The following is a 24,283-nucleotide window of genomic DNA, read 5'->3' on the forward strand; positions in this document are numbered from 1 at the left end:
TAGATTGAAATGGGAGGATGACTTCTGAAGTCATATTTACTGTTCCATTTTATGAATAAATTATCTAAAACACAGATGGAATAATAAATGAACTTGAAGCGGTAAATATGTGCTTCAGAGGCTCAGCGATAAGAGATGATTTATCATGTCTGTAACTTCATTCTTAATTGAGGCATTTAATATATGTGTAAATTAGAATTGCACAAAGAAGGAGAATATCCTAATAATATGCTATATACAGTACATACCATCACATACAGTGGCCTACATTATAAAAATGTAGAGTAATATGTTTAGGTTTGATTTCAAGGTTTTCATGATATTTTTGTGAAGCCATGCATTTGCAGTAAAAGGATGCAAGGGGTAAAGCAACAAATTCTGCAGATAAAAATGTAACATAAGGAGGATATTGCTGTGATACAAATCACAAAACAGAGATAATGGTCTATTATGTTAGTTGTATCATGGCTTTTTAATGCACAACACAATTACTTTTTGCCATTATTTTTCTAAACAAAACTTAATTATAGTCTGTGAAATATCATGTTTGAAAGGTACTGAGAAATTGTATACCCAAGATTTATTACTTCATAAAGTAATAGCTGCGATAATGAACTCACTTCTATGTGGACGCAGATACTAAATGGAAGCCATTTATTTTATTTAGAAGGGATGTTTCCCAGTTGTGTTATATTTTAAGGCATTTTACTTTTGCTGTTTGGGAAACAGTAAAAGAACATAAAATATACACCAATAATTCTCTACAGAGCTGCAGACAAAACAATGGTGTTTCGCACTATAATAAACAACACTTGAGTAAAAGAGTAATAAACTAACATTTAATAAACAGGTTTCAGCTTAAAGGAAATCAAGCCTGATAAACCAGGGACACTTACTGGTAGATGCGGGCACTGTGACTGTGGTAATGTTCTTATATTTGTTAATCATGGCCTCCTTCCTTTAAAATTTATTTATGCTTTAAAATGATGATAATGATGGGTGTTAGTGCCCCTTAGTGCTGTAGCTTCTCAGGCTATTACACTGAGTAAAACAGGTCTCCCCTCCCCCTGTCTTTCCTTCTGCTACTAAATTACCCAGGCTATGTTCTGCTCATTGTAAAAACTAGTGAATCTGCAGTCCTTATGGCTCATAACTTTAAAAGTTGATTTTAGAAGGAAAGATAATGAATATAAGAAGATTACCACAGTTTATCATGCTTGATATGCTCCATCAATATGTTTACCCCTGATTCTCTATGGGCTCTTTGTATGTAACCATCATGAATCTTTATTAAAAGGTCTATGACAGCGATTAGGCATCTGTTTTCAGATAGGTCCAATTGACAAATATTAGATTACAGAATTCTTGCTAACAAAAACAGGGTAATCCAGACAGAGAGCAGAATGGACCTAACAACTAATAATTAATTGTATGGAGAACGCATGGACATCCTTTCCTAAAGATATTTCTCCTTATCCAAACGGAGTAGAATCTTTTTTTTGGTTTAATATTGGCTTGAAAAGAAAAAAAGTGCATTTTTTTACTAGACTTTGGCTTCATACTTCAAACTTTTGCGCAAACATTTTCTCTTTTGTTAACATAAGTGACATTATCTACTATAAACACAGTCTTTTATTATACAAAATAAATTACTAATAGTATTAGAATAAACTGTTACAGCAGTGATACAAGTTACATGCCACAGTAGATTCAGGATATAGTCTTGCATACCAGTCAGTCGAATCCTTACTACATCCACTGTAAAGAATCACTTGGCAGAGTGATAGATGGGCAGTATGGCCCCTTATGGTTCCTGGTTGTAGGGGCCATGTTTTCTTAACTGGACTTTAGCTCCAGGGTGTAGATGTTGCAGGGCTCCTGCCTTGATAGCTCCATTACATGTATTATACACCTAAACCTTTAGCCGCAAGTGACTTTTAGAATGATGAGGAGCAAATTGACAGAGGCAATGGTTGTTGTGTGCTGTTCTAAAGAGAAGACCAACTGCAGTTCCAAACCTGGAAGCCAAAAGCCCGAAAAGTTGGTTGAGAGCCATTGTTGGATCATTCCTTTTGTACTTGAAACTAAGGACAATGGGGCAGATTTATCAAGCTGTCTGAAGGTCAGAATATTTCTAGTTGCCCATGGCAACCAATCACAGCTCCCCTTTAAAATATTCATGAGCACTGGTAAAATGAAAGCTAAGCTGTGATTGGTTGCCATGGACAACTAGGAATATTCTGACTTTCAGACAGCTTGATAAATCTGCCCCAATGTATTTCATTTGATGCTTATGAAAGCTTGTTGAGTTTCTTTTAGACTGTGTTAAATAAATCTATGGACTGTTATTCAGACAAACCTGCCGCTACGCGAATTTGTGGCAGACCACAAGCCTGTCTGAAGGGTCCTGTTTCTCAACCCACATACACAGAAGGTAAAGCTCAACAATGTCAGCTGAAAACACTGACAAATGCTTTTGAGCATTTCCAACAGCAGAGTAAAGGGTATATATTCTTCATTCTTATATTTGGAGTGAAGTGGTTTCGGTCAATGAATCGAATCCGATTATTTTCTGATTCACTTTTGATGTATCTTGTATATATAATAATAATGAAGGCCTAACGGTTGTGTCTGTTGATTGGAGTTTGATGATTTATATTATTGTTGGTTGTACCGTGTCTCTTAGGCTTCCTGTTTATTGTTTTACATATGCAAAAATTCAAACATTTGTAAATAATTCACAAAATGAGATAGGAGTGTTTCATAAAAAAAAACCTTGTCCTAGTTTGGACCCAAACTGAAAAATTATCTTACAAAAAATTGTTGAACAGCTTTTTAGACAAGTTTGGCAATGGCATAGGAAATCAAAATTTCTCTAACAACATATTTTATTTGAAAGAAGGCTGAGATCCACTACTGTATTATTATAATATAAATAATATAACATGTCACTACACATGTGTATATTCACTTATTTCCCAAGACAATTGTGGCCGCATTCTGAGCATGTTGGTCCCAGATTATCACATGCATTTATATACCTGTTAAGGTCAGATGTTTAAATATTAAAATGGAATTGTGATTTGTTTTAAATAATATTCTGTAAATACTAAAGTTTCAACCAGCTATTGGGACCTAGAATAGCAAGTTATTTTGTTACATGAAAATTAAATTGCCTAGCCTGCTATAGGAGTGGTACATGAACTTTCACTGCGTTCCTTCAGTCAGAAGATTAAAAATCTTGCAAATCCATGCATTTATGCAAAAATATGCACATTAGGTCAGAATGTTACCTTTGTTCAGCATTTTTCCTGCTGGGAAGGACTCTGCATGCATTGAGCTGGTAGTGTTCCTATTTAGCTGGTTATGCATATAAAATCTATACATATATTTATAAATACATTGTACATACAAATTTAGGAAGTTAATAAGCAATTTATGTATAATCTTTTCTAAATAATAGAAAATAAAAATATTTCTCTGGACTTTTGAGAGATGTTGAATTCTTTGAACTGTTTTCATATTTGAGATACAGTAGTTCCAAAAACTATATTTATGCTACATGTTTACAGTGTTTACATTCTCCTCACTGTGCCACAATGTCAATCTAATATTTTCCATATTATGCAATTTATGTCCTTTAACAAGTGAATATTATCTGTTCCAAGTTTGAAGTTATCATAAGGAAAATGTTGCCTACAAAGCAGTTTTACATCTTCTAGTGGTAAAGAAAATCTGTATTTACTTAGTACTAAGGCTCTTTTTATGCAAGGTCCAGGAAATTGCCCCCTCTGTCTTCTGTCAAAATACTGTATTAGGCCTCATGCACACTACCAGATGAATTTTTTAAGCCTAGTTTTTGTGGCTACAAAAACATATGTCTATTACTATGGAGACACAATATCGCAAAATAGGACATGTTCTATTTTTATAATTGCGGTCTGATTGCTAATTTACAGTGGTGTGAGAAATATGCTGATCATATACATACTGTAATTGTTTTTCCAATTAAAGTCAAAGATGCAGTTTATTTTGAAACAAAAAAAAAATGCAGTGGCCATAAAAATATGAGCATGTGTGCATGAGGCCTAAGACTGCTATTTGAATAAAATGTATAGAAGAGTGGACCTCCTTAACAATATATGCAATAAGAACCCGGTGAGAATGGGAAATTCTCTGATCATTTTTTAACTGGGTTTGCAATTGTTGTCAATGTAGTTATTGTCTACTAATATCTAAAATAAAAATTTACTGTCCTTTTTATTTTCAACATCTATTCTGCTAGGTACTATCAAGGAGGATGAAGGAGACGACCTTTTGTTGTCTTCCGTGGATGAGTTTTGGTGGTTCCCTCACATGTGGAGTCATATGCAGCCTCATCTTTTTCATAACGAGTCCTCATTGGTGGAGCAAATGATTCTAAACAAGGAATTTGCACTGGTAAGATCAATGTTATTTGTATCATGACAACATTTGCTTTCTGGTTTTACAGTGTAAAGCAGTTTACAGAAAAAATAACTCAAAAACACACCCATTTTCTAGAATCTAGATTTTTCCTTTTTCATGGGTTTGTGCCCAAAGCATGCAAGGTCTTGAGTCATGAATGGCAATGAAGCAGTAAAAAGAATGTACATAAGAGAAACTCTGGAAAGTTAAAGATGAAGCAAATGTTAATTTGACACAGAGAGTAGCATGATATCTTATTTAATACAACAAAAGTGATGTGTAACTGTAAAAAATTCAACTTATAATTTCTTGTAATAATAATTAATCTTAAAATTAAATGTGAATAATGTTACACATTTATAGGATAACTGGTTTGAAACATCAAGTGTATTTTACTGAGAGTATTTTTAGTTGCCATAAAAACATCCTGGTCCCATTGACAACTTCCAATCATTATTCCACTATTTGAAATGTAGAGCAACCAATGATGGAAATGTAGATACCAAAAGAAAGCCTGATTAGTAACAAGTGACCCTTGGACCTACCTTTGATAATGAAACTGTGGGTCCCAGGATCCCTATTTTGATTAAAACAAAGGTTGCATATGCACTCTCTATGGGATTGCTAACTAGTATATAGAGTAACCACTACTCTCTTTTAAGAGACTTATAACCCCCTTTTCCTTAAAGACATATTCCTATATTGGCATTCATATTTAATGTAATTAACTGCTATAAACATATATTTATTCAACTGCATTTATTCTTTTTTTTTAAGTACCATATATACTCGAGTATGAGCCTAGTTTTTCAGCATAAAAAAATGTGCTGAAAACCCAAACTCGGCTTACACTCGAGTAAAAAAAAAATATATCAAAACTCAGCTTTCCGGCTTCCCCCGCTGCTGTCTATATACTCGGGGGCAGGTGATGGCTATAAACTATGAGGCAGGGTCCAGCAGGCTATATACTGGGGAGGCTGTGACCAATGCATTTCCCAACTTTGGCTTATACTCGAGTCAATAGTTTTACCCAGGTTTTTGTGTTAAAGTTAGGGGCCTCGGTTTATACTTGGGTCGGCTTATACTCGAGTATATATGGTACTTGTGCAAACATAATTTCTCATATTTGTAGCCATGTTGCCCCCTAGAAATCAGATTGGACATGACCACTTGTGGAACTCTACCCACTCACTAAGACCCCAACCAATCAAAATGTTAGCTCCTAGCCTCTGCATAGGGGCTAATTTGTTTGTCACAGTAGAATCTCTTTAATGGTCAAATTTTAGTCAGCCTGATTATCAGCTTCTGAACAATGTCTATATTATTCTAATTCTCATGAGTAACAATTAAAATTGATTTGTCTAAAACAGATACATAACATCCCATGATATGCTTTCATTATTAAATTAGTTTTTGAACTTACTCCAATGTGCAGTAAAACTTTTCCATTGTATAGCTTATTCTATGCAGATAAAATATGATATCATCTAAATATTAATACTTGCACTAAGTAATAGAAAAGATAAAACTTCAATTGTATAAAACTAAAAGTCAGCTAAATGTGCCTAGCGAATTTGAGTTGACAGATAAGAGTTCCCCCCATCACACTTTTTGAGTCTCTGACAATTCTTTATATTGGAATTTCTTTGTGGTTTAGAATTACAATTAAATAACAAATACTTTTGTGAGGACTTTAAAACAGATATCCACATTTTAGTCGTTCATTTTTCCTGCGCGCAGATGTCTACTGCAATTGCTATTTTCATAACATTAGGGTAATTTAAGAGTCCTACCACTTGCTGCTTTTCTTTTGTTGATAAGAAAGGTGCTGTTGTGCTGAATGGATCCCACCTATTGGTTCCTTTTGTGTCTCTTTTTAATTGATGAATAGAATATGCCCTACATAAAATGCAAATTATTTAAATTTATATCAATGTAAATTCTGTATAATCCACTGAATCATTATATCTATTATATTTAAGAGCGTACAAAGGAATCCTATTGAGCATTCGGTGCATTCATTACCTTTTAAATAACCATGTTTGAAGTATTGGGCAGGGCTCAAAAGTAATTACAGTGCTTTGCAATTTAATATCTAAAGCTGATTAGAATCCAGAACAATCCCACTTGGTTGTTCTGCATTTCAAATATGTAGTCTAAATTTGAAGGTTATAAATCTTTGAAATTACATTATGAAGCACATGGCTTAAGCCAAGAGTGCTATAAAAATACCTAATCAATTAGGAATTAAATTGTATTCAGCTTTCAGAAAAAGCATTAGTCCCAGTGAGTTCTAATTACTTTACAATGGCCGTAGAGTATTTCCTTTTAGTAAACCAATTTTTGATACAGATTTTTGTTTCTGTTCACTAGTAATGTCATACACTCATATACAGTACATTTAGAAAAAAATAAACCTAAAAGGCCTAGAAATATTGAATAGGTACAATAAAGTGCTATATTTGCACCATATGGAACTATGATTTGAAGAACCACAAACTAGAACTGTAAGGATAGGGTTCATAGCTTTGTTTTATAAGGACCCAGCAGTGTATTACAATACATGCAGTTTGAGCGGTAGGCCAGGGCCCAAGCCATCTAGGTAGTCCATGGTAATCAAGGCCACCCACCAAATTTTATACTCAGAAGAAGCTTCACCAATGAAATCCTTGTACATCTGTTCCAGCTCACAATACACATGTACATAACAGCAAGTAGCTTTTAGGGGCTATAATATTCATACAGCACATGGCAGTCTTATCCACCCTTGTAAAATATGAATAAAATAGTCCAATTTTAAGAACATTAAAGTTATTTTTTTATATTTTTGGAACATTAATGTTCAGTAAGATTTTATTCTAATTTATTATAAGAAACAACAAATATGCACATAAAGGCCACTTTACATGCTATGACCACTGAAAATGATACATTCCAGTATTGATAACAATAAAAAGGATTCAAATATTGATAACAATAAAATTAAGCCAAGAATATATTTTTAGAACATTTGACCCGCGAGCCAAAAGGAGGATAGTGGATTATTTTCATAAATTGTCACTGACTCTGCTTTTGACATAGAAACACTATATACAGTGTAAAATAAGGTCATACGACTGATTTAGTGCTCAAGCCATGAGTATTGATTGCAAGTAAACCTCAAGAGACCGCTGTTTGCCTAGATGAACGTTTTACCAGTACTGATACATACAAACCCATCAATATTCTATGAGGTTTTTCAATAATGCTGTTATTTTTATTCTTGACAATAGGGAAACCTAGTGTCCAAGGGTTGCTAATAAGAAAAGTGCTTTTATATACTAGTTTCAGGAGAAACTCAAAAATGGTATTGTTTTGATCTTCTTAAAAAAAAATAATTTTAATTTTAACACAACTGTTAAAATTTTGGAACATGCTGTCCAATAGCAGAAAATGTGCCAAGCTTTCAAAAAAGTTTGATAGTTTTGATTAACCCAAGTTACTTTATACAATTACACATACTATAAACATATACAGTATGTACACAAGCCTTTCTGGCTATTAATTTGAGTCTATACTGAAACAAAGCACATTTGAGCACACTTGAAGAGTAACTGTAAAGGTTTTTTTTCATAAATCAATAACTCTTGGGAAGTAAAACAACTTTGCCTATTATCTTTGTTACCTATTGTAACGTCCGTGCCTAAACTTCGCTCTATCCGTAGTTTGCAGAATAGATGGCGTTTATTTGTGTGTGAACTGTGGCTTACTGCTTGTGTTTGGATTAACTGAGCCACACCCTGCTCCTTGCATTTCAGCCCTGCCCTGCAAGGTTTACTAGCCTGATGGACAGTTTCCCCAGTGTGTTGCTGGAGGCGTGTCCGGGAACGGCCTTATATACCTGCCCATTCCCATCATACCTTGCTGGTTATTCTTCAAGTCCTACTTGTGTATCTAGTGCTCTGGCTATCTTGTTTGATATTCTGTGTTTTGTATCCGATTCTGCCTGTATCTGGACCTGACCTGTATATACCCGCTTGATCTTGACCTGACCTGTATATACCCGCTTGATCTTGATCTGACCTGTATATACCCGCTTGATCTTGACCTGACCTGTATATAACCCATTTGATCTTGACCTGACCTGTGTATAACCCGCCTGAAGTCCTGCATCTGTTGTTTGTCCCTCAGTATCGTTTACCTCCTAGTGTTATCCCGCTTTCCCTGTCTCAGTCCTGTGTTAGTATTCTGTGCACTAGTGTGAACACTGGTCTATTCCTGTATTCCGGTTACCTGTCCGATCCTGAACTGAGAGTTATCTCAGTAGAACACTGCTTTGTTTTTATGTTGAAATAGGCTTCAGCTCTAGCCTTTTTGTGGACAGCAGGAAATCCCCTTTGCACCCCATGACATACTATTACTGCATGGAGCACTGTCAATTGTGCTCCATGCAGTAGATGTACATCAAGGAGCTGATGTCGCATCCAACTTACAGCAGACATCCCTGTTTAACATATGCAGTTGAAGTGAGCTCTGATCATGGATGTTAACCAGTTAAATGTAGCTGTCAGCGTGAGTGTGGCTTTTAAATGCTTACTAAGGGATTTATCCCCCGACCGGCAACCCCTATTGCATTCTCAGGGGTGCCGATCATTGCCATCTAAGTCTTCGGTGCTGTCCATAGTAACTGCCTGTAAGATCCTGGCTGTTATACATATAAAAGTGACATATAACATAAAAAAGTGAAATCACCATTAAAAAAAACTACATATATGATATCCCTAAGACCGTATTGACCCTACAATAAAACAAAATAATTGCTGACGCCCAATGATGAACAGCATAACAAAAATACACCAAAAATTTTGATTTTTACCTATCTGCTCCCAAAGAAAATGCACTATAAAGTGATCAAAAATGAATCTATACCAAAGTGATACTGTTGTAAAGTACTGTACATGTCCTGCAAAAAAAACAAGCTCTCAAGCTGCTCCACAGACCAAAAAGTGCTATGCTACTTTGTGCACGGCCAGTATGGTGAGCACACACTTGTGTGTCCTTATACTGTGCCGTTGCCAGAAAAAAATAGAGCATTCTCTTTTTCCATAAGAATGTCGTGCCACCCCAACCTCCCCAGCTTGCCCGTGTGCAAGAAGCCTTAGGTATGTTTTCCCTGTGTTAAATTGGACATGTGCCTGTTAGCCTTATATTGCTGCTTGGTGTGGAGGATGCAACTTTTTTTTTTAAAGTTACAAATTTTTGTGCAACAAAGTCGCAAAATTGGTTGTCCTTTTTCTTCCTGCCAAGCTCACCACCAACTGAGATGAAGCAGCTGTAAATTGTCTATAATGAAGCTTTATTGATAATCCTTGATCCCATCACAGCAAAAAATGTTGAAACTCCAATTGTCACTGGGACAAAATTTTTTTAAATTATAAATTATAAAATATACATTTTCAACTTACATATAAATTCAACTTAAAAACAAACCCAAAACTGTGCAAAAATGTGCGACTTTATTGCATAAGCATTAGAAGGAAAACATTTTAAATGCCTCCTTGTTTTCTGTGTTAGGTTTGCCCTATTTATCTAACTAAGACAAATATGCTTGTTTGATTTGCAACTTTTTTGGCCAAAAACAGGCGCCAAAACTATGCCAGCAAAACCTTGGCTTTAGCAAGATTCTTTCAGGGAAGGCATATGCGAAGAGCAAATTTCAACCTTTTGATCAGAAAGCTTACATTTTTTACAAAAAAAAAAGACACAAATTTCACAACTGAAGAATAAAATCAAACATGAGATTGAACACATTTAACATAGCAAAAAGAAATTAAAAATACCTGAAAAAGAAACATCAAGCAAGAGGCCTCACTATGAAAAATTTCCCCAATGAGTATGTTTAGCTACATGAAAATATGTTTTTCTGCTACATTAAACCTCCCTCCCCCCACTCACATGCTTAGCTCTCATACACTTATAATTACTAAATCACCTACAAATCTTCATCTCCCCATCCCCTTACATACAGAATATATCATCAACCCTTTATATTTAATAACTCTACTAACCCCCATCTGCTCTTTATCCCCTCTGTAACACTGCCCTCCCCTTCTTCTGCAGTTCCAGCTACTCACAATCTGTAGCTGTAGAACACTGACAGCTCCTCCCATGTAATCAGAGTCCTGAACTTCGGAGTATAAGACCCAGACACTATTAGCCAGATTTTAATCCAAAAATTACTGAATACATAAATTTTCAGTAGCTCTCTCAGGATGGAGTGAAGCATGACAAGCGGAACTTTATGACCCTGGAACTTAATACCCAGATCTACAAAGTATGATTATTGACATTCTCACATTTACTTACACTTTTGCAATATTTAAAATAAGAGCATTAATTATTAATAAAGAGTTCAAAATCAATACAGGGAGAATTGCATTTCTTGTTTGCATTAATGCTGGCGGAAGGCATTGTGTCCTTGGCAAGTTCAATAAACAAGATGTTTAAATACTGTAGTCTAGTGGTATGTCACTCAATATCACAAGCTGAAAGACTTGCCCTTCACCAATGCAACCATGGATAACTGCTCAACTACAGTGCTCTCCTGACAGTTCTTTGCTTCATAAGACATTGCTGAATAGAAAATGTCAACTAATTTCTCAATCATGTCTGTAAAAATGGCCCAGGCTTGTGCTAACAAAATTATCCATGCCCTTGAGGACTTTATTTCCAGTTCCTGAATGGGAACTAGGCAGTCATAAAGAAATTTCATTATGTTAAAAGTCCCAGATTATTTCAGAAGAAAGAAAATTACATATTTGAATATCCTAGCAAGTAATGGGCTATGGGTCTTAACTTTTAGGGGGCCTACCATCTTGAAAGCTTCCCAACTGGATCAAGGACAAGTTTTCCCAATGGTAAAGCATATTAGTGAAGGCCAGAATTATTTCAGAAATTGATTGCTGCAACCAAATTTATTATATTTCGTGTGATTCAAAAGTTATTAACACAGAGATTCTTCAGAGACTCTCATGTAGGTTTATAACGCTATTCAGATCTGGGTTCGGCAACATGGACAACACGTCAAATAATTGTGCAGGAAATGTTCATGGTTGTTGTTTTAACTTTTTGTGGTAATACCATTTCAACTATGAGATATTGCAATTAGTTTTTCTAGTTTTATTAGTTTTATTATGTTGCAATATCCTGCTAAAATAAATGAAATGTAAGGCACTCTGTACAGCTGTAGAACTGCCCACCGCCATTTGGGGAGGGTCATTGCTCCCAATGACATCATCTGCATCACCAGCATGTTGATGCTGGTTTGCATGCACTCCATTTTATATCTAAATGGCACCATCGTCTTTGCCAACAGAAATTAAATTTAGAGTTAGCACCTGAAATTGGTGCCAGTGTTTATGGAAGTTACCAGAGGAAAAGGGGGTTTGAGCAGAACCCTGTCCCAAACTTCTATTGAAGTTCAGTTTGAATATGAACTGTTCGCTCAAACTATGTACAGAATAAACTCAATTAAAAAACACAGATAGCAACAATAAACCTTAAGCCCATAAACTGTACTCCAAAGTTTTATCACTAAAATTACCATGATTGAAGTAAAAACAAAATGCCTCCTGTCTTTATGCTAACATGGTGAAGTTTGCTTTTATATGTATTTAGAAATAGATTCTCTTTTACTGTGCAAAAATAAATTCAATATGAATTACTCAAAAAAGGTCAAAAGTACTTTCTCTAGATAATTCTGTTAACACTAATATTTAACTCCGTCCTGTCCATTTCCATCTGATCCTGTTTGAGATAGTTCTATTCTGTGTTCAATTAAAATGACTAGGAACACACCTGTCTATGTAAAACCTCACAGCACATGTCAGAGCACATGAAAATTGTGAGGTCTAAGGAGCTTCGTGTGGAGATCAGAGACAGAATTTCAGCAACGCACAGATCTGGCCAACGTTAGAAAATAATTTCTGCAGCACTCAAGATTCCTAAAAGCACAGTGTCCTCCACAATGCTTAAATGAAAGAAGTTTGGGATGACCACAACTCTTCCTTGACCTGGCTGTCCAGCTAAACTAAGCAGTCATGGGAGAAAAGCCTTGGTGAGAGAGGAAAAGACAAATCCCAAGATCACTGTTGGTGAGCTTCACAGATGCAGTAGAGAGATTGGAGAAAGTTCCAAAAAGTCACTGCAGCCTTTCAACAGTCAGGGTATTATGGCAGTGTGTACCATCAGCAGCCTCTCCTCAGTGTAAGACATATGAAAGCCCGCAAAAAAAGCTTGCAAAAAAAAAAACAAAAAACCATGAAGGACCCCCAAAATGTGAAAAATAAGTTTCTCGAGTAGAGATGAGCGAACATACTCGTCTGAGCTTGATGCTCGTTCGAGCATTAGCGTACTCGAAACTGCTCGTTGCTCGGACGAATACTTCACCCGCTCGAGAAAATGGCATCTCCCGCCGTTTTGCTTTTTGGCGGCCAGAAACAGAGCCAATCACAAGCCAGGAGACTCTGCACTCCACCCAGCATGACGTGGTACCCTTACATGTCGATAGCAGTGGTTGGCTGGCCAGATCAGGTGACCCTGGAATAGACTAGCCCGTGCCTGCGCTGCTCGGATCATTCTGTGTCTGGATGCCGCTTGGGAGAGAGCTGCTGCTGGTCAGGGAAAGCGTTAGGCTGTTCTATTAGAATAGTGTTAGGCAGGAGTGATTCTACAAGAACCCAACAGCCCTTCTTAGGGCTACAATAACGTTATACATTTTTTTTTTTATTTGCAGCTAGTACCATATTGTGAGGAATTTGCAGGGGGACTTGCTACCGTTGTGTTTAGCTCTTAGTGACACACATATCCACCTCAAACACCAAAGTGGGACAATTTATTAGGGGTTTGATTTCAATTAGGCACAGTCTGCCATTTACTTTTTATTTTACGTTTATTTTTTCATAACTCAGCGTCATCTCATCTGGCATAGCAGTGTGCTTTCATACTTGGCTAGAAAATAGCCATAGGAGAATCCAAACGGCTTACTTAGGCCTACAATAGCGTTATATATTTTATTTCTGGTTGATCTGCTGGTGGCTGTCCTTGCTGTAGTGCATCTACTACCATATTGTGAGGAATTTGTAGTGAGACTTGCGACCGTTGTGTTTAGCGCTTAGTGACGCACATATCCATCGCAAAGACCGAAGTGGGACAATTTATTAGGGGTTGGATTTCAATTAGGCACAGTCTGCCATTTACTTTTTATTTTACATTTATTTTTTCATAACTCAGCGTCATCTCATCTGGCATAGCAGTGTGCTTTCATACTTGGCTAGAAAATAGCCATAGGAGAATCCAAACGGCTTACTTAGGCCTACAATAGCGTTATATATATTTTATTTCTGGTTGATCTGCTGGTGGCTGTCCTTGCTGTAGTGCATCTACTACCATATTGTGAGGAATTTGTAGTGAGACTTGCGACCGTTGTGTTTAGCGCTTAGTGACGCACATATCCATCGCAAAGACCGAAGTGGGACAATGTATTAGGGGTTTGATTTCAATTAGGCACAGTCTGCCATTTACTTTTTATTTTACGTTTATTTTTTCATAACTCAGCGTCATCTCATCTGGCATAGCAGTGTGCTTTCATACTTGGCTAGAAAATAGCCATAGCAATAGGATAGCATTGTTTGGTTTTAAAAACTAAAAAACACAAAAAAAAAAAAAACACAAAAAAAAGTAAAAAAAAAATTTTTAACTTTCATTTTCAAAATGTTTAGCCCGAGGGCTAGGGGTAGAGGACGAGGGCGGGGACGTGGGCGTCCAACTACTGCAGGGGTCAGAGGCCGTGGTCCTGGGCGGGGTGAGACACCACCTGCTGATGAGGGAGCAGGGGAACGCCGCAGAGCTACACTCCCTAGGTTCATGTCTGAAGTTACTGGGACTCGTGGTAGAGCACTGTTGAGGCCAGAACAGTGCGAACAGGTGATGTCGTGGATTGCCGACAATGCTTCGAGCAATTTGTCCACCAGTCAGTCTTCCACGCAGTCCACCCATGTCACCGAAATCGGCACTCCTCCAGCTCCTGCACCTCAGCCTCCTCCCCCCCAGTCTGCTCCCCCCCCCCAGGAAAATTTGGCATTTGAACCAGCATACTCTGAGGAACTGTTTTCTGGACCCTTCCCACAGTCACAAACCACTTGTCCGGTTGCTGCTGAGCAATTTTCCGATGCCCAAGTTTTCCACCAGTCGCAGTCTGTGGGTGATGATGACCTTCTTGACGTAGTGGAAGAAGTGTGTTAAGAGGTGTCCGACGATGAGGAGACGCGGTTGTCAGACAGTGGTGAAGTTGCTGTCAGGGCAGGAAGTCCGAGGGGGGAGCAGACTGAGGGATCGGAGGATGATGAGGTGACAGACCCAAGCTGGGTTGAGAGGCCGGGTGAACACAGTGCTTCTGAGACGGAGGAGAGTCCTCGACCAGAACAGGTTGGAAGAGGCAGTGGTGGGGCCAGACGGAGAGGCAGGGCCAGAGCAAGTGCATCAGCGCCAAATGTGTCACGTAGTGAAGCTCCCGTGGCGAGGGCTCCCGTGGCGAGGGCTAGATTTTCAGAAGTCTGGAGGTTCTTTAAGGAAACACCGGATGACCGACGGACTGTGGTGTGCAACCTTTGCCAAACCAGGATCAGCAGGGGTTCCACCACTACTAGCTTAACTACCACCAGTATGCGCAGGCATATGAATGCTAAACACCCCACTCAGTGGCACCAAGCCCGTTCACCTCCGGCCGTGCACACCACTGCTCCTTCCCCTGTGTCAGCTGATAGTCAGCCCCCTGCCCAGGACCCTGGCACAAAAACCCCATCGTCGCCTCCACGATCCTCCAAAGCATCCACCAGCGTTCAGCTCTCCATACCCCAGACGATGGAGCGGAAAAGGAAATATAGTGCAACCCACCCGCACGCCCAAGCCCTTAATGTCCACATCTCCAGATTGCTTAGCCTGGAGATGCTGCCCTATAGGCTAGTAGAGACCGAGGCCTTTCGCAACCTCATGGCGGCGGCCGCCCCTCGGTATTCGGTCCCCAGCCGCCACTACTTTTCCCAATGTGCCGTCCCAGCCCTGCACCAGCACGTGTCAGACAACATCATCCGTGCCCTGACCAACGTTTCAGACAAGGTCCACCTGACCACGGACACGTGGACGAGTACTGCCGGGCAGGGCCACTATATATCGCTGACGGCACATTGGGTTAACTTGGTGGAGGCTGGGACCGAGTCTGACCCTGCGGCTGGTCATCTACTGCCGACGCCGAGGATTGAGGGGCCTACCTCGGTCCAGGTCTTTCAGGCCTACTATGCCTCCTCCTCCTCCAACCCCTCCTCCACCTCCTCCTCCAAACTACCATCCGTGGGCATGGCGCCATCAGTCGCTAGCTCTAGGCACAGCAGCAGTGCCGTCGCTAAGCGACAGCAAGCGGTGCTCAAACTGCTGAGCCTAGGCGATAAAAGGCACACCGCCCAAGAACTATTACAGGGCATCACGGCGCAGACTGATCTGTGGCTGGCACCGCTGAACCTGAAGCCAGGCATGGTTGTGTGTGACAACGGCCGTAACCTGGTGGCGGCTCTGCAACTCGGCAGACTGACACATGTGCCATGCCTGGCCCATGTGTTAAATCTGATAGTTCAGCGTTTCCTCAAGACATACCCCAATCTGTCTGATTTGCTCACGAAGGTGCGCCGCATCTGTGCGCATTTCAGGAAGTCCAGCACAGATGCTGTCACTCTAAGGGCAGCGCAGCGCCGCCTCGAACTGCCCGCTCACCGACTGTTGTGCGACGTGCCCACGAGGTGGAATTCAGCATTAACCATGTTATCCAGAGTTTACCAGCAGCGCAGAGCGATTGTAGACTGCCAGATGTCAACTTCCACCAGAACTGGTAGTCAGGTCAGTCAGCTTCCTCAAGTCTACAATGAGGAGTGGACGTGGATGTCTGATATCTGTCAGGTGCTGAGTAACTTCGAGGAGTCAACACAGATGGTCAGTGGCGATGCCGCCATCATCAGCCTCACCATCCCGCTGCTTGGCCTCTGATCAGCATGAAGTCGGAAGCTTTGCGCTAGTCACAAGAGACGGGGGAAGAAGATTCCCTTGTTGATAGCCAAAGCACCCTCAGGTATGTTTCTCAGCGCATATCGGAGGAGGTGGAGGAGGATGAGGAGGTAGAGGAGGAGAATGTTGGCGAGACACAAGAGGGGACCATTGTTCAGTCCTTCACTGTTCAGCGTGTATGGGCAGAAGAAGAGGAGTTGGAGGAGGAGGAAATGGACAGTCAGGCCAGTGAGGGGAGTGAATTCTTGCGCGTTGGTACTCTGGCGCATATGGCAGATTTCATGCTAGGCTGCCTATCCCGTGACCCTCGCGTTCAAAGAATTTATTCCAGCACCGATTACTGGGTATTCACTCTCCTGGACCCACGGTACAAGCAAAATCTTTCCACCATCATCCCTGGAGAGGAAAGGAGTGTGAGAATGCATGAATACCAGCAGGCCCTGGTGCACAAGCTGAAACAGTATTTCCCTTCTGACAGCGCTAGCGGCAGAGTGCGTAGTTCTGCGGGACAATTAGCGAGTGAGAGTAGGCGAGCAGGCAGCTTGTCCAGCACTGGTAAGGGTACGCTTTACAAGGCTTTTGCCAGCTTTATGTCACCCCAGCAAGACACTGTCACCTGTCCCCAGTCTCGGCAGAGTAGGGCTGATCTTTACAGAAAGATGGTGAGGGAGTACGTAGCTGACCATACCATTGTCCTAAATGATCACACAGCTCCCTACAACTACTGGGTTTCAAAGCTGGACATGTGGCACGAACTGGCGCTGTACGCCTTGGAGGTTCTTGCCTGCCCTGCCGCTAGCGTCTTGTCCGAGCGGGTTTTCAGTGCAGCTGGTGGCATCATCACCAATAAGCGTACACGCCTGTCGACTGACAGCGCTGACAGGCTGACGCTTATTAAGATGAATAAAGCCTGGATTTCTCATAATTTCCAATCTCCACCAGGTGAAGGAAGCTCAACCTGAATAATTTATGCACTCCTCCTCCTCATTTTCCTCCTTCTCCTCCTCTTTGTACACTAAAGCAGAGGAAACTGGCTATTTTTTGACAGGGCCCCCTGGCTCTAGCTATAGTACTTTATGCATTTCATTTTTCTGGAGGGCCACCTACCCAGTCCTCTGTTTTAAACAATTTTTGGGACTGCCACATACAGGCACTCAATCTATTCAATTTTTCTGGAGGGCCACCTACCTGCTCCTCTGGTTTGAAAACTTTTTTGGACTGCTACATACAGGCACTCAATCTATTCAATTTTTCTGGAGGGCCACCTACCTGCTCCTCTGGTTTGAAAACTTTTTTGGACTGCCACATACAGGCACTCAATCTATTCCATTTTTCTGGAGGGCCACCTACCTGCTCCTCTGGTTTGAAAACTTTTTTGGACTGCCACATACAGGCACTATCCAAATTAAATTGTCTCCATAGCAGCCTCCACACGTTGTCTCCATTGCTACCTCCAAAAGTCGTCCATATAGCTGCCTCCATACATCGTCCCCTTATCAAACGAGGTGTGTCAGGCAGAAATTTGGGTTGTTTTCATGGATTCCACATCAAAGTTGTTAACTTTGTCGCCACCCTGCTGTGTTATCCACAAAATATACTGGCAAACTTTAATGATTAACCGATATTATTTCAGCGCTTCTTGTGCATCTGTTGATTACACTGCTGTGTAATCCACAAAATATACTGCCAAACTTTTACCATTTACGGATATTATTTCAGCGCTTCCTGCGCATCTGTTTACATTCCCCTCACCCGCCATATCCTAAACTTATAAGAACGCTACTACACTTAACTTGGTGGAGGCTGGGACCGAGTCTGACCCTGGGGCTGGTCATATACTGCCGACGCCGAGGATTGCGGGACCTACCTCGGTCCAGGTCTCAAAGGCCTACTATACCTCCTCCTCCTCCCACCCCTCCTCCACCTCCTCCTCCTCCGAATTACCATCCGTGGGCATGGCGCCATCAGTCGGTAGCTCTAGGCACAGCAGCAGTGCCGTCGCTAATCGACAGCAGGCGGTGCTCAAACTGCTGAGCCTAGGCGATAAAAGGCACACCGCCCAAGAGCTATTACAGGGCATTCCACATCAAACTTGTTAACTTTGTCGCCACCCTGCTGTGTAATCCACAAAATATACTGGCAAACTTTTATCATTTACCGATATTATTTCAGCGCTTGTTGCGCATCTGTTTACATTCCCCTCACCCGCCATATCCCAAACTTATAAGAACGCTACTACACTTGATCTTATACAAAAGGTTCTTAGAAGTGCTGTTTGGGGAGTAGCCTAGAGACAGGGGCTTGGATTGGCGAAAGCTCGTCTGGAAGCGGAGCGCCAGCTCCATCCCAAGATCCAACTAACATAGTTTTAACTGCAGCACCTTTAATCTACTACTAGTTCACTGCCTCCATAATAATAATAATAATAATCTTTATTTATATAGCGCCATCATATTCCGTAGCGCTTTACAAATCATAGGAAACAAATACAAATGTAATGTAACAGAGCACAACATTTGTATGGAACAACAGGAGTGAGGTCCCTGCTCGCCAGAGCTTACGGTTTATGAAGATGATGGGGTAACACGAGGTAAAAGAATATTTAATGGTCAAGCCATTCTTCTTAGGGAATAGAACAAAATATAATAAATGGAATTGCTGTCGTTTGAACCACTCAGCCGTCATCTTATATACCAGGTCCAGGGTGAATGGGACTGCAGAGAAGTCTGGTGCCTGTTGGTTGCTGGATAACAGATAGGAGGACGACACAGGACGGGTTAGTAGAAGAGTTAAAACTTCATGCAGTTAATGAGTGTTATAGGCTTGCCTAAAGAAATGGGTTTTAAGAGCACGTTTGAAACTTTGGAGGTTAGGTATTAGTCTGATAGTCCGGGGCAGAGCATTCCATAGAATTGGTGCAGCTCTAGAGAAGTCTTGGAGACGCGAGTGGGAGGTACGCACTAGGGCAGAGGTTAATCTAAGATCACTGGCGGATCTAAGAGCACGGGTTGGGCGATAGACTGAGTTAAGAGAGGAGAGGTAGGGGGGTGCAGCATTATACAGAGCTTTATGGATGAGGGTTATTATTTTAAACTGTATTCGAAAGGAGACTGGCAGCCAGTGCAGCGACTGGCATGAACTGTAGGCATACATGGTCCCCTTATCAAACGAGCTGTGTCAGGCAGAATTTTGGCTTGTTTTTATGGCTTCCACAACAAACTTGTTAACTTTGTCGCCACCCTGCTGTGTAATCCACAAAATATACTGGCAAACTTTTATCATTTAACAATATTATTTCAGCGCTTCTTGCGCATCTGTTTACATTCCCCTCACCCGCCATATCCTAAACTTATAAGAACGCTACTACACTTGATCTTATACAAAAGGTTCTTAGAAGTGCTGTTTGGGGAGTAGCCTAGAGACAGGGGCTTGGATTGGCGAAAGCTCGCCTGGCAGAGGAGCGCCAGCTCCATCCCAAGATCCAACTAACATAGTTTTAACTGCAGCACCTTTAATCTACTACTAGTTCACTGCCTCCATACATGGTCCCCTTATCAAACGAGCTGTGTCAGGTAGAATTTTGGGTTGTTTTCATGGCTTCCACATCAAACTTGTTAACTTTGTCGCCACCCTGCTGTGTAATCCACAAAATATACTGGCAAACTTTTATCATTTACCGATATTATTTGAGCGCTTCTTGCTCACCTCCTTTGGTTCCTCTCTGCCACCCATTGGTTTTAAGCCTGAGTCCATTTGGGGTATGTTGCCAAGACACTCTCTAGCCTGCCGCTGCTGCCGCTGCCTCTGCATGCCGTCCCCTATAGTGTCAGGGTCAATTATTGGATGTTTTAGATGCTATCTAGCTTCATTCTGTCACTCTGTCATGGCCATGCTGTTGCCCATAATTTTGGCATAATGGTGCGTTTAAGCAGCCTCAGAGGCATCCATGCATGCTGCCCCTGTTGTTTCCTGTCCATTTCCGTGGTGTTTCCATCCTTTTCTGAGGTTTCCAGGTGTTTGGCCAAGCTTCCCTGTGCAGAGCCTTGGTCCCCTTGAAAAATGCTCGAGTCTCCCATTGACTTCAATGGGGCTCGTTATTCGAGACGAGCACTCGAGCATCGGGAAAAGTTCATCTCGAATAACGAGTACCCGAGCATTTTAGTGCTCGTTCATCTCTATTCTCGAGTCTAAATTTTTTGGTGTTAATTCTAAGTGGTATGCATGGAGAAAAACAGGCACCGCTCATCACCTGCCAAATACAATCCCAACAGTGAAAAATGTTGTTGGACCGTCATGCTATGGGGATGTTTTTAAGCTACAGGGACAATAGGACTGGTTGCAATTGAAGGAAAGATAAATGCTGCCAAGTACAGAGATATCCCGGATGAAAACCTCTTCATGTGGTTCAGTGTTTTGGACCTCAGACTGGGCTGATGGTTCTCCTTCCAACAAGACAATGACCCTAATCACACAGCTAAAATAACAAGGCAGTGGCTTTAGAACAACTCTGTAACTATTCTTGACTGGCCCTACCAGAGCCCTTACCTCAACCCAATTGAGGATCTCTGGAGAGTCAAGGAAATGACTGTCCACCAACGTTCACCATCCAACCTGAGGGAACTGGAGAGGATCTGCATGGAAGAATGGCAAAGGATCCATGTGTGACAAACTTGTTGAATCATCTCTAAGGAGACTTTAGCAAAAAATATCTACATTTCTTTTTATTTTCTGTCAAGATGGGGTGCAGAGTTTATATTAATGAGAAAAAAAGAACTTTTTTGATCTTACCAATTGGTTGCAATGAAACAAAGAGTGAAGATTTAAAGGGGTACCCACTGTATGTAATTCTTAAGCATTTTTGTTTAAATTATTGCATCTGAAAACTTTTGTGCCTTTCAGTAAGAAGTACAGAAATATAATATTTAATATAAAGTATATATGTGTATAATATAATGGGAAAGTACTTTTATATTAAAGGTCCATAAATTACAATTCCCAGGTATTGGCAGTGTTTTAGTTAGCCAGGCCTAGGCAAATTTTAAAAAATATTGAAGGCTATTTGTTCACATCTCTTGTATAATATAATTGACAAATGGGTAATTGAGGGGCAGGAGAAAAGTCTGTGGCATTGAGTTAGTACCAGCTTTGATTGAAACATTCTCTCAGATAACTCTTATGGTAGTACGACAATGTGGCAAGCCCACAAGATACATGTGCATGCAAAGTAACTCCCAATGTATGAATGTAGAACAAGGATTAAAAGAAATAAGAAGAGATGAAAGTTCTCTTATTGATCGCGGTGATGGAATATAAATTTTGTAATAATTGTAATAGGGAGTCCAATATTTTACACTTAGATAGTTCACAGCCTTATGCCAACCTTCGTTTTATGTGTTCTTTCTTCTTTTCTAACCTCTTCAGACGAAATCAATACTTTTATCTTTAGGACATAAAACCTGCGGCCCCTATAATTTCACATTTTCGTACTGATACATTACGCTATGCTCAGTTAGACAAGAGTCACTAACGATAGTGTAATAAAATCTGGATAAAAAGAGGATCATGTTGTGGTTTTACAACCTCAATTTTCTAAGGCGTTAAATTCACTCAACTGTTATTCTCAAACAATATTTAAATGTGCAAAACAGCCTGAAAAATAACAGGTTTAAATTGAAGGTCAGTATATCCTTTCTCATTCACTTGTGTTGGACAAGTTACAGGAGAATGCTAGATTTTTGCAGTATGTTTAAATCTATTTATGTTTGTTCTCATTCGGAAACTATATTTGTATAGATTGCCTAACCTTTATTTAGAAAAATCTATATGTTGGATTTTTTTCTCTTTGAGTTTACTATTCATTGCTGTAAAAATTTCAACTGAAGGCTCAAAACATTCTTCTTGTGTCAAAGAAATGGTGAGTGTTTACTACTGTATGGTATATTAAAAACATAACTCACAATGTGTGGCCAATTCAGGAAAAGATTCTTTACAACAGGTATGATGGTGGACTGTAAAACAATGGCAATATATTAAAAACATTAAAAATTATATGAACTTTCAGTTATGGCTTGATACTCTTATTTTTAATATTTGATTTCTAAAGGCTAGGCATCTACATACAATGTTCCAACCTATTTACTATTTGCAGTTGCTGTCTATGGGGGGAATTGTTCTATTTTTGAGAATATTTAGTTTAGTGGCATACAATTCACTTATTACATATACTGTAGTGGAGCTAACAATCCAGAGTGTGGCCAGCTTCTCTAACAATAGAATTGATGTCTTTAAAAAGTAAAATACCTTTCCCAAGGGTTGCTTCTATGTTTATAGCATAAAGTGGTAGATGTTAAATGCGATAGACGAGACCGAGAGGCAGACAGTGGCTTCAGAGTGCAAGCTCTCACCCTACATAGAAATGTCAGTCATATTTCAGTAATTTATAATTTATGAAGAAGATATTTAATCACATTAAATATATGTGGAGCAAAACATATTGTATTTTTCGGACTATAAGACACATCTTACTATAGGAAGCACCCCAGATTTAGGCTTCCAAAAAAGGAAAAATATATGTTACACCAATTAAAATATCCCGATTGGTCGCACTAAAGCACAGCATACACAGCCCTACTGCATCCATACATTTACACACACAGCCCTGATTCACCCATACAGTTACACACAGAGCTCTACTATATGCATGAATTCACACACAGCTCTACTATACACAAGAAGACACACACAGCTCTAGTATACACATGAAGACATACATAGAACCCTTCCTCCCAGCATGTCCTCATTCTCGGCAGTATGTGGTGATGTAAGAAGCATGTGATCAGTCACATGATGCTGAAATCTACACAGGTCCTGTACCTGTAGGCAGAGGGCGAGAGCAGTATGAAGGCTCTCCTCTCTGGGAGATCGGGTGCAGCTCTATATCAGGGAATTGCCCAATCTCCATTACAGCAGTCTAAAGGATCTGGCAATGCTGGATCCTCCTGACCTTCGGTCTATAAGACACAGGCACTTTTTAGCAAGATTTTTCCTTGCTAAAAAGTGTGTCTTATAGTCCAAAAAGTACAGTAGGTGTCTATTTTAGTTTCTATATTCTATTAAATATAAAATCTACTTAAATACTTAATATAGTAAGTCATTTTCCTTGTGATCCCATGATAAAACTATAAAACCATTAAATTGACAACCTTAAATTTGTGTGTTTCATTACCATATTTTCCGGACTATAAGGCGCACTTAAAAGCCTTGGATTTCCTTGAAAATCCAAAGTGCGCCTTATAGTCCGGTGCGCCCTATGTATGGCGCTGGGCAGCGGACCATACTTACATAGGTCCCCGCTACCGGAGACCGGAGACAGCAGATCTCCAGCGGGAACTGCAGACCACGCGGCACGAACAACTTCTGCCGCGTGGTCTGCAGTTCCCGCTGGAGATCTGCTGTCTCCGGTAGTGGGGACCTATGTAAGTATGGTCCGCTGCCCTCCTCCACCTCCCCCTCACCTTCCCCACTCACCTTCCCCGCGTCGCCACGTCTCGTCGGGTCTCGTCTTCGGGTCGCGTTGCGTCTCTTCTCCGCGTCGCGTCGCGTCTCCGCCCCCGGACCTCCGACACGCCCCCGGACCCCGCGCCTTATAGTCCGATGCGCCTTATATATGGAATTATTACATATATAAGGTGCATCGGACTAATGCGCCTTATATTCCGGTGCGCCTAATGGCCCGGAAAATACGGTA

The 24,283-nt window shown here is 40.4% G+C and overlaps 1 protein-coding gene across 2 annotated transcripts in view; it reads left to right on the top strand.

Annotated features, from left to right (window-relative positions):
• LOC140071636 (bifunctional heparan sulfate N-deacetylase/N-sulfotransferase 4-like) overlaps window positions 1–24,283 on the top strand; it is a 234,420-nt gene that overhangs the window by 82,947 nt on the left and 127,190 nt on the right. For both annotated transcript variants that reach the window (XR_011849178.1, XM_072119203.1), the window contains exon 4: window positions 4,286–4,440. Coding sequence is in view for 1 of the 2 variants with exons in the window: in XM_072119203.1 (XP_071975304.1) it covers window positions 4,286–4,440 (155 nt within the window). In the remaining variant the exon portion in view is untranslated. The remainder of the gene's footprint in view (window positions 1–4,285; window positions 4,441–24,283) is intronic.

Source organism: Engystomops pustulosus, chromosome 1 (genome assembly GCF_040894005.1).
Source record: "Engystomops pustulosus chromosome 1, aEngPut4.maternal, whole genome shotgun sequence".
Lineage (NCBI taxonomy): Eukaryota > Metazoa > Chordata > Amphibia > Anura > Leptodactylidae > Engystomops > Engystomops pustulosus.